Consider the following 10,077-nt stretch of genomic DNA (forward strand, 5'->3'; position numbering starts at 1 on the left):
TGTGTATGATATGTTAGTACTCGGTCTAAATTACAACGGTCTATTATGCACTCTAGAGGTTACTTAAATATGAACTCCAGATTCACTCTCCACGGTGTGACGGTGAGAGTGTGCGCATCGTGTGTGATTCCTTTATGAAGTTGTGGAGCTTGTTTACTCCGGCTTGAGGGTGCTCTTGTAGCCCTACACAATGAATGGTGTTTGTTATCCAACAAGAGAGTGTTTGAGAGTAGCACAAGTGAGGAGAAGTTATTTATTTATTATGTGATCATTGTTGAGAGTGTCCACTAGTGAAAGTATGATCCCTAGGCCTTGTTTCTAAGCATTGAAACACCGTTTCCAACAAGTTCTGTTACATGTTCGCTTGCTGCCATTTTTATTTCAGATTGCAATTGCTACTTATAATCATCCATATTACTTGTATTTCACTATCTCTTCGCCGAACTAGTGCACCTATACATCTGACAAGTGTATTAGGTGTGTTGGGGACACAAGAGACTTCTTGTATCTTAATTGCAGGTTTGCTTGAGAGGGATATCTTTGACCTCAACCTCCCCGAGTTCGATAAACCTTGGGTGATTCACTTAAGGGAAACTTGCTACAAACCTCTGCTCTTGGAGGCCCAACACTGTCTACAGGAATAGAAGCGTGCGTAGACATCACTCAACCCTTTTCATACTTGCATATCCCTATTCTTCTTGGTGTTTCTCTGTGAGAGGTTCTTGATCTTGTTGCTAGCTTTACAACAAGCCCAAGTTCATCGAAAACGGAATCCGCATGCATCTTCTATTGCGTTTTCGAGTTTGGACGTCTTCACTGTTTCTTGACGGTGGGAGAGTCCCTCTCTAAAATCATCTAAAAATATCCTCTGAGGAGTCTCCATATTTCCAACAAAATTGGTTTCATGGACCGGTGCCATCCGGGGGCATGTTCTGTAAGTTCCCGATCTGCCCCGGTCACGGTCCGGCGCCAGGTCCGGTTTGGACCAGCCGGGTCCGGCCTGTGGCCCGGTCTGACCGGCCCCTGGACCGGACGGCCCGGCCCCTGGCCCGGTTGACCGGCCTACTCGACTGTGCTGAGCTGAAACTCACCCAACGGTTATATTTCTCCCTAGACTATAAATAGGCCTTCTTCCACCTTGGGCTAAAAAAAAGTTGTTCCACTCTCTCTCCTCCATTGTTGACCTTGAAGAACTTGTCATATCGCTTGATTTACCCCATGATTCTTGCTCATTCTTGAGGGATCTAAGAGAGGAGATCTAGATCTACAATCCCCACCAATCCATTTCTCCTCTAAGTGAGGGGAACCCTTTGGATCTAGATCTTGGAGTCATTTGTTGATTTCCTCCTTGTTCTTCCTCTGTAATCCCATCCTAGCATTTGTTGCTTTGGTGAGATTTGAGTGTGAAGGATTTGAACATCTCTAGTGTTCTTGCTTTGTATCATTGCATAGTGTTGAGCTCTCCACCATGATTAGTTCGAGTGAGAGACCGTGAGCTTGTTACTCTTGGAGGGAGACCTCCTAGTTGGTTGGCGGTTGGTGCTCCGGTGATCTCTTCAAAGAAGATTGTGAAGAGGCCCGGGCTTCTCCTTCGTGGAGCTGCTTGTGAAGTGGTTTTGGAGCTTGTCATCTCCAGAGTGGAGGAAAAGCTAACCATAAGAAAAGGGTCATTATCCTTCGTGGGTTTGGCTCGGAGAATAGGGTGATCCTTCGTGGCATTGGGGAATCCTTCGTGGGACCTCCACCCCTCCAAACGTGACGTACCTTCTTGCAAAGGAAGGGAACACGGGAATACATCCTCGTCTCTGCGTGCCTCGGTTATTTCTATACCCGAGCTTACTTTCCTTGTGATAGTCATCGTGTTTGAACTACATATAATCACTTGTGCTACATATATCTTGTGCATATTTTGCTTAGCTCTAGTTGTTGTTGTTGCACTTGGTTGAGCCTAGCTTATTTAGGGGTTGTGCTTGTAAACTAAACGTTAGTTTAATTCTGCATTCTTATAAACCAAATCCGTAAGAGATTTTAAACACCTATTCACCCTCCCCCTAGGTTTACCATCTCTGAACTTTCACTATAGTATATATGTGTGATAATGTAGTAATATTTATGCATGTATGCAAAGTATATTCTGGCATCTTTGCTTAGCTGCCGATGAGCATATGAAACTGTAATGCAATTCGAGGAAATAATTCCATAATGACATGGGTTTCAGGCATGCGATGAGTTTGCATGTTGCATGTGTTCTGTTCATAGATGCAGAACCTTATCAGTGAATCAGTGATGTAATATCATCCGTGAGAGTTGGAAACATGTAACTATGAACTAACGCGTGCTATTCCTGAAAATAAATAATAAATTCGCATTATTAAAAAAATCGCATCCATTTATCATATCAACCGTACATAGAATTAATTGTGAAAACCCTAGACATAGCGAGGTTCCACACAAGTTTATCATCTTCATTCTATAAGTTGACTCTCATAAACCTACGGACTAATTGCAACCAAGTCTCCCATTTATATTATGTTAAAGTTCTTCTAAATTTGATATTTAGAGGAGGTTCCGAAAGTACATCCGCAACTTTAAAAAACAGTCGCACAGTATTATATAAAGATAGGTATTAGCTTGCAAGTGGCAAATTTTCTAACTAAGTATCTTCCCAAAAGGGAGTCATCTGCCTGTTCCCTACCTGAAAACTTCTTATAGACCACGATCATAAGCCCGTATGGATCCGCGAACCCTAGTCTCATGCGGTGGAGATGATTTGGATCTGCCCTACTTCACACATCCATCTATTTATTATTCATGTTTATAGTTTCAGTTTTACATCTCACGGGTCACGAGGGGTGTACATAAAGCTCAACCAGCAAAATCAGTACTGGACGGGAGCGTCACTGCAGATTTTTGCGTCGCGTTAATGACGATGCATCGCCTTCCACGCGCCAGTGCTAGCGCATGCGGCGTTGGTCATCAATGCCAGGAATTGAAGATGAGGCACCGCCCCAGTACTTTTATGGGGACCATGCCACCTCCGTTCTCAACTCTCAGTGTGTGTCGGTGCCACATGAGGGACGTGAGCCGCAATGAGATCCTCCGCCGCTTCATCCTCCCGTCGGATATGCGCGAAAATCCTACCTTTGTCCTCAACTCCTACAACTAGATCACCTTAGGGTCCTTGGAGTTTGACCTGCAACGCCGAGCGGGTTACCTCGGTGATGTGGGCTTGTTCAACAGGGAGCGTTGCGTCGGCCTCAAAGACGAGGAGGACGAAGACCACGATCTTCGTAACGTCTCTTCTCTCATGTTCTCTCATTCAATTTATCTGTTAAGGATGGAAAGAGCGCAAAGACATTGGCGCTACAAAGTGTGGAGCGCTTCGCTGTCATGGTTTTTGCGGGGCCACTTAGCCGCAACAAGCCGCAAAACTAATTAAGCGGCAGCCACAAGATGCGTGAAAGTGGTATGTGCAAAGCGGTATGTGTGCAATTGTCCAGCGGACGCCCCACTTACATCCCACTACTGACCACGGGCATCCGCTGCACCTTCACCGACTTTGAAATGAACTCTAGGCCTGAAGCTTAGGCCGAAGCAGGCCAGGCACGAAACGAAGCTGGGCCGTGCTTATTTCCCCAGCGAGGCACGTGGGCCTTCCCGGCCCAGCACGAATAAAGCCGTGCCGCCCTGGGCTGTGCCGTGTACTGTGCGTGCCGGGCCGGCCCGATGGCCAGACCACCATACAGTTCAAGACTATGACAGCTGGGTCCCACCGCTTGTCAGTGTTCCCGTCCGGCAGTCGACTCTGGCCACGAAGCGGCCGCCGTGCCCGTCCGTCCGTCCCCGCGACCCACCCCGCGCCTTGCTGCTGTTGGCAGATAGCGCAACGCAAGGTAGGCGCCCATGGCCGCCGTAGCAGGCCCCACCGTCCTCCGGATCCGCCCCGGGGCCGCCTCCCCGTCCGCGCCGGCCTTCTCCGCCTCTCCTCGCTGCCGCGTCAGCTCCGCAGCTTACTCCTATCCCAAGGCAATCCTCCTCCTCAAACGACTAAATCTTTTACCTGTTTTTGTCACATATTTCGTGTATGGTGGTTGTTTGCTTGGTGGGTGATTTGGTAGGCTTTTAATTAGCTGCTGGTGGAAGTCCCCATTCGCATATACTTTATAAAGGAAGAATTTGGTCCCTCTATTCGATTGATGTCAACGTGCCAATTAGCTTGACAAACTCATTAATGCTACACTTCTTTTACAGATATAAACACCTAAAGTTGTTTAGGGTGACCATATTTACATTCGTACGTACCTACTTTACGCTCCACACACTCCTGTAATTCTGGATGCTATGAACTTGAAATCATACTCAGTTGTTTGTACCAATGACACGGGTTATCTCTCAGCTTGCAAGGTCATCTGCTGTTCAGAGGGTAAATACAAGTAGGATGCAGCATTGGGATACTCCAAAAGGTGGAGAGAAAAAAAAATCCTCGGTCCATCTGCTTTCTCAAAAGCTCTATACTGAACTTGCAAATCCCTTTACGCTGATTTACCATGTTGGCAGGACAAGCTCTAGGAAGCTCAAGCAGCCACGATGGACGGTTTCATATCAAGCGGTTTACTTCCTTCGCTGCTACGGACAAACAGGAGCCAATTGCTTCACCTTCCTCAGACACGACGGTGCTAGAGGACACCGAGAGAAGCACTGCAGATTCCTCTACATCCGGCTGCTCCTATTCTAATGATAGGGGTGTTGGAAAACCGGGATTCATCTCGTTTCATGGCGGCAGCTCTCAGACGGTAGCTGTCGAGAGTGTGCCACATCCTGGCAAGGAAGCTTCTAGATTGGTATGGTTTGTTGGTCCAACCATCCTTGTGGCCTTCTTGGTTCTTCCATCTCTGTACCTGCGCAAAGTACTCGCAGCCGTGTTTGAGGATTCCCTGTTGACAGGTATCATTTCTGTTATAATTCAAGAATACCTTCTTTCCTTCCTGAATTTTGTTTCAGCGATGCTGATAGTGTCTTTTATCTTATTATTATTCCATTAGTATTTTTTTTGTTGCAAAACCACCTCTAAGTCCCACCTTTTAATAATTGAGGGAAGTCAATTATGTTGGTTATCACTTAAATATATCATATATCTGTGTCTGTTGCTGGCATTTATTCCACTAAAGGCATATCAGTAGTTGGTGCTTGAAAATGTACATCTGATCTGATCATTCCTATACACCCATACAGTTTTATTTCGCTTAAATGAACACTAATATACATCATTCGTTCATGGGATATTTACTCATCCACCCCAAGGAGATACATATACCGTTCCACATTTAGATGAAATCTAGGCAACATTTGAAATAAATAAACAGATGAAGTCTAGGCATAGCTGCATTACATGATAGATTCTTGTTGCTGTCTGCAGATTTCCTTATACTGTTCTTCACGGAGGCTCTTTTTTACGGAGGGGTTGGGATTTTTGTCCTGTTGATTGATAAAGTCTGGAGGCCTTTGCAGCAAGTAGCACCTAAGAGCTACATCTGGTCAAAAGCTAGATTTTTTCGCATTTCTTCAGTAACAACAATGGTTTTGAGCCTGATTATACCGCTGCTGACAATGGGCATGGTTTGGCCCTGGACTGGACCAGCAGCTTCAGCTACTCTTGCACCTTATTTGGTAGGCCTTGTCGTACAGTTCGCATTTGAGCAGCATGCTCGGCATCGGAAATCACCTTCTTGGCCAGTTATTCCTATCATCTTTAAGGTAATGTGGTTCTTAATTAATCCTGTTATTGCTTAGATTCTGAAGTTTCCCTTTCTTGTTATTATCAAGTGTGATTCGGTGGAAATGTACAAATCATTTATGAAATCTGTTAAGATGGTAGTCTAATCGTTACTAAGGGCATGTACGGTGGGGTGATGTCAGCCTTTCCTTAGAGTTGCCACGTCTGACTTTTGCTTTGTTAGAGGAGAGAGAAATGAGAAAGAGAAGGTCGTCTTCCCATAGCTAAGGGATGATCGCTTAGAAAATAAGAGAAGGCTATTTTATGCGTTGTACGATATGTCTTCCCTTAACACATTAATTTCCTACTAAAAATTAATTAATTCACATTAATTCCTAAGGATGATAATAAAAGATAATGCATTATATCACATATGTCTATTGCTTTCTTTAGATGACGTGGAGGGCTAAGAGAAGGCATCCCTTCTCTACCATTATACATGCCCTTAGTTGTGACCTGATGTATTGGATTTTGGTTTATCAGTCTACTGGGTAAAAAAAATTAGTTGTGTTATAAATTATCCCCTACTTTCCTACAAATAAGATTCCTTATACATTTGTGGTTAGTATCCTTATTCTGTTAGATGGTAGGGCCTGCTGCCTTTTTTCTTACCACCGGTCCTCGACAGGCAGCTCATCCTTGACAAGATCCTCGACAGGCCATGGCCACAACCCATTTTTTTAGATGTGGCTGCAACCTTTGTAGCCCCATGTTGGGGAGATGTTGCGAACGCTCCTTGTGAAGATGAAAAATGAAGCTTCCATACGACCATAGCAGATGTTACGGATAACTTGCCTAACTATTCTAACGAAGCTGGATGATTTTTTTATTGCTTGCTTGGTTACAGTGGATATAATAGCCTCCTCCATATATGTGGGCCTCCTACAGGAAATTCTAGATCTAACCAAATCAAATGTATCATAATCCCCTAACAAATAACAAGTAATCCCTACTTTCTTTACGATAAGATCCATATCCATTTATGGTTGGATATCCTTATACGCTTGGATATAAGGGCTAGCTGCCTTGTGCAGAGTTTGCACATAAAAAAGAGTAGCAACTGAGTTTGGTAACATTGAAGGTCGAAAATAAAATCTTAAAAAGAGGCTAGCAGAAAATATTCTCAAAACTTGAAGCTATGGCTACATTTTACTGACATGTTTACTCTTTTTTTTACGATGCTGACATGTTTACTCATCCAACCATATAATACACCCTTTTCTACCATCTATCCTTGAGAAATAATAATAACTAACTTTGTACCGTTGAGGCGAAAAGAAAAAGGTCCTAATATTTATGGAAAACAATATGATGTGCACCCAATAAATTACTTAGTTACTTAATTCATTCTGTATGAATTCTGTTCTGGTCGAGGGTTTTAGGCACAAGTCACAGAACACATTATTCGGAGTAGATGGTCCAATCCTCATTATAGTTATCAGTATTCAATACCAATTCTAGACTGTTAGCATTTTGTTCCTTCGCCTGACTATATTTATTTCAATTAGTAAGTAAAGCTTGGCTTAGTAATGCCTGACTGTCTGTTATTTCTGGATTGCCTACAGTTCATACCATAAACTATAATTGCCTACCTTTCTTTCAACGGCTACTGCTGTAGTGCTGTTGTAATATGACCAAACAAAACTCTCTGTAGATATATATGATAGAAGAAAGCCAGGTGGTGTGTAATCTTGTTTCTGTGAGCCATGTTATTTTCATTTCATCTTCAAATCTGGTGCCATCTACTTTACTCAGCTCATGTTCATTTCAGCAAATCATGCAACTAGATGTTTCTTTTTTTTTTGGAAGCACACATCTGCATTCATTGATGTTCTTCCTGGAGTGAAGTATTTCAATAGTTCTTAGCATGTCTTGACTACTGCTGTTGTGAAATGAGAAAAAACACTCTGTAGATATATATATGTACTTATGTAGAAGAAAGCCATATGGTTTGCAATCTTGTTTCTGTGAGCCATGCTATTTTCATTTCATCTTCAGATCTGGTGTCATCTACTCTACTCAGCTCATGTTCATTTCAGAAAATCATGTAACTACATGTTTCTTTTTCCGGAAGCACACACATTTGCATTTAGTTGACGTTCTCCCTGGTTTGAAGTATTCAATAGTTCTTAGCATGCCTCACTTACCTTCACTTTTGCTCATATTCCAGGTCTACAGGCTTCACCAACTGAACAGGGCAGCTCAGCTAGTGACAGCACTCACCTTTTCTGTTAGAGCAACAGAGGCAACAAAACAAAATTTGGCTATTATGAACTCCTTAGGGGCACTACTGACTGTCCTTCAAATTCTTGGTGTTATCTGCGTATGGTCACTCTCGAGTTTTCTGATGAGGTTTCTTCCCTCATCCGACATTCCAGATCCTTGACTTGTAGCAGCTGCTGCAGCACATACACTAGTTAAAACTATTAGCATCCCCACTGTAAATTTATTCACCTGGAGCGAGTTGACATGTCTGCAGAGGTTACCTTCGGTTTAGGGTTAAACTGCTTCAGCCGAGGAACTGCCGAAAAATTGTCCAATTTGTAGGGCTGGAACTGAATAAACTGAAAATAAGAGAGGTGACCCTGTTGGCTCTGTAGGATGTCGACACATACCGTTTTATATGCTCTTGTCGATCAAATACTGGGTTAATTTTGACTGAAGGCCTGTTGGCTCTGTAGGATGTTAACACATACCGTTTTTATATGCTCTTGCCGATCAAATACTGGGATAATTTTGACAGAAGGTACGGTGTAGATTAGTTTATTTAATGTTCCAGCAGGCCTATTGCAGTTTTTACATCGTGATAGTAGAAATATATGTTTGTTTTGCAACCTAACGGTAGTCTAGTACGGCATTATCATTGAACCAACCGTATGTCAGTATTATTAATGCTAAGATTTCAACCTGTCAAAGGAGATGAATCCAGATGATTCAAGCATGTATATATTTTTTCCAACTGTTCTTTTTTTCCTTTTTTTTGTTTGTATGTATTTGGAATCGGCTACTGAATTTATCTACGCAACCCTGAATTAGGTGCACCATTCTTTTTTGAGAACAGCATTAGGGGCATCATGAATTTTATTTTTTTTGTCATGAATTACTGTCTTTTGACTAGTAAGCTACAATTGGTGGGGTTTTCAGGCAAGTTCTACAAGAACTTGGTCACTTTATATGTTTGTGTATCTATATGTTTATCATGACTAGTGGATAAAATTATTTACTTCTGACTACTGAGGCACTGTATAAGTAAGATTCAGACGAAGTTTTTTTTTCGAACGTGAGATTCAGACGAAGTTGTATGTAACCTAAACTGCAATGTGGGAACAATGGTGCTGTTTATTATACTGTTATGACCTGAGCGATTCAGCAGTGCAAGCTAATCAGAGTTCTCCCTCAAAGCTCGTGACTTTTTCTTCACAAGATATTTATTCATAAATTCTCAGTTTATCTCGATTGTATTGTGTGCCCTGTCATTGCGTAGTAGCAGCTGTCAGCATGACATGTTGAGCCAGGTCCCAGATTTCATCAGCAATTCAGTAGAATTTTCCAAGTACGCGTGCTTGAGGTGGCATGTTAAAAGCTCTATCAAACATATTAACATCGGTGAGGGTAATTAATTCTTTTTGTTTGTACAAATCGTCATTGTCACATCATTTAGCGCATTTGTTCTCTCGTTGGAGAGACATGTTTGAGTATCTGTATATTATGTTCCATCAGTAGATAGTCCATTTCTACATGGTCCTCCTGATAATTGCAGATCTGGTTTATTTGTCCCCAAATGGAAACCTGAAGATCCAAATATATCTGGGAGACGTAAAGAGGAAATCAGAAAGAAATCTTCTCCAAATCAGAAACCATGTGGCGTACAAAGGAAAGGAAAAACGAAAGGGTGATATATAGGTTATGTGTGCTTGCTCCACCAGAAGGATTGGAATCTGATGAACTCCAAGCCTCCATATGTGAGTGAAGCAAGCTTTCCTTATGTGCAAAAGGTGGCCGGGCTGTCCAAGAAGGATTTGTCACAGCCGGATTGGAAGTTTTTGCACCAAGAAGCCGCCTAAATTTCTTCATGTTTATCACTATTGAAATTTGTGCCTTATCATTGCTTAGTACCCAACAATGCCAACTTGAGGTGGCATGTTCAAAGTTCTATCAGATATATTAACAACACTGAGGCTACTTAAGTTTCTTTTTACCGAATGATCAGTCTTATCAGTACCATACTTCTGCATCCTTATCTTTTGATAACTCCAGATCCTAGTTTGTCTAGAGGAAATAAAAAAATCGTTTTGAACTATGAA

At 42.4% G+C, this 10,077-nt stretch overlaps 1 protein-coding gene across 1 annotated transcript; it reads left to right on the forward strand.

Annotated features, from left to right (window-relative positions):
• The first annotated feature begins 3,786 nt into the window (after nucleotides 1–3,786).
• LOC127343521 (uncharacterized) lies at nucleotides 3,787–8,395 on the forward strand. Its single transcript, XM_051369646.2, has 5 exons — nucleotides 3,787–4,026; nucleotides 4,397–4,463; nucleotides 4,558–4,944; nucleotides 5,417–5,754; nucleotides 7,944–8,395. The coding sequence occupies exons 1-5, from the start codon at nucleotides 3,904–3,906 to the stop codon at nucleotides 8,157–8,159; spliced, it is 1,131 nt and encodes a 376-aa protein (XP_051225606.1). The 5' UTR covers nucleotides 3,787–3,903; the 3' UTR covers nucleotides 8,160–8,395.
• Nucleotides 8,396–10,077: the final 1,682 nt, after the last annotated feature.

Source organism: Lolium perenne, chromosome 3, assembly GCF_019359855.2.
Source record: "Lolium perenne isolate Kyuss_39 chromosome 3, Kyuss_2.0, whole genome shotgun sequence".
NCBI lineage: Eukaryota > Viridiplantae > Streptophyta > Magnoliopsida > Poales > Poaceae > Lolium > Lolium perenne.

Coding starts and splice junctions, on each gene's coding strand:
- LOC127343521 (XM_051369646.2), top strand. CDS start 3,904: ATGGCCGCCGTAGCAGGCCCCACCGTCCTCCGGATCCGCCCCGGGGCC. Junction 4,027..4,396: donor CAGCTTACTCCTATCCCAAG/GCAATCCTCCTC, acceptor GTTATCTCTCAG/CTTGCAAGGTCATCTGCTGT. Junction 4,464..4,557: donor GCATTGGGATACTCCAAAAG/GTGGAGAGAAAA, acceptor CCATGTTGGCAG/GACAAGCTCTAGGAAGCTCA.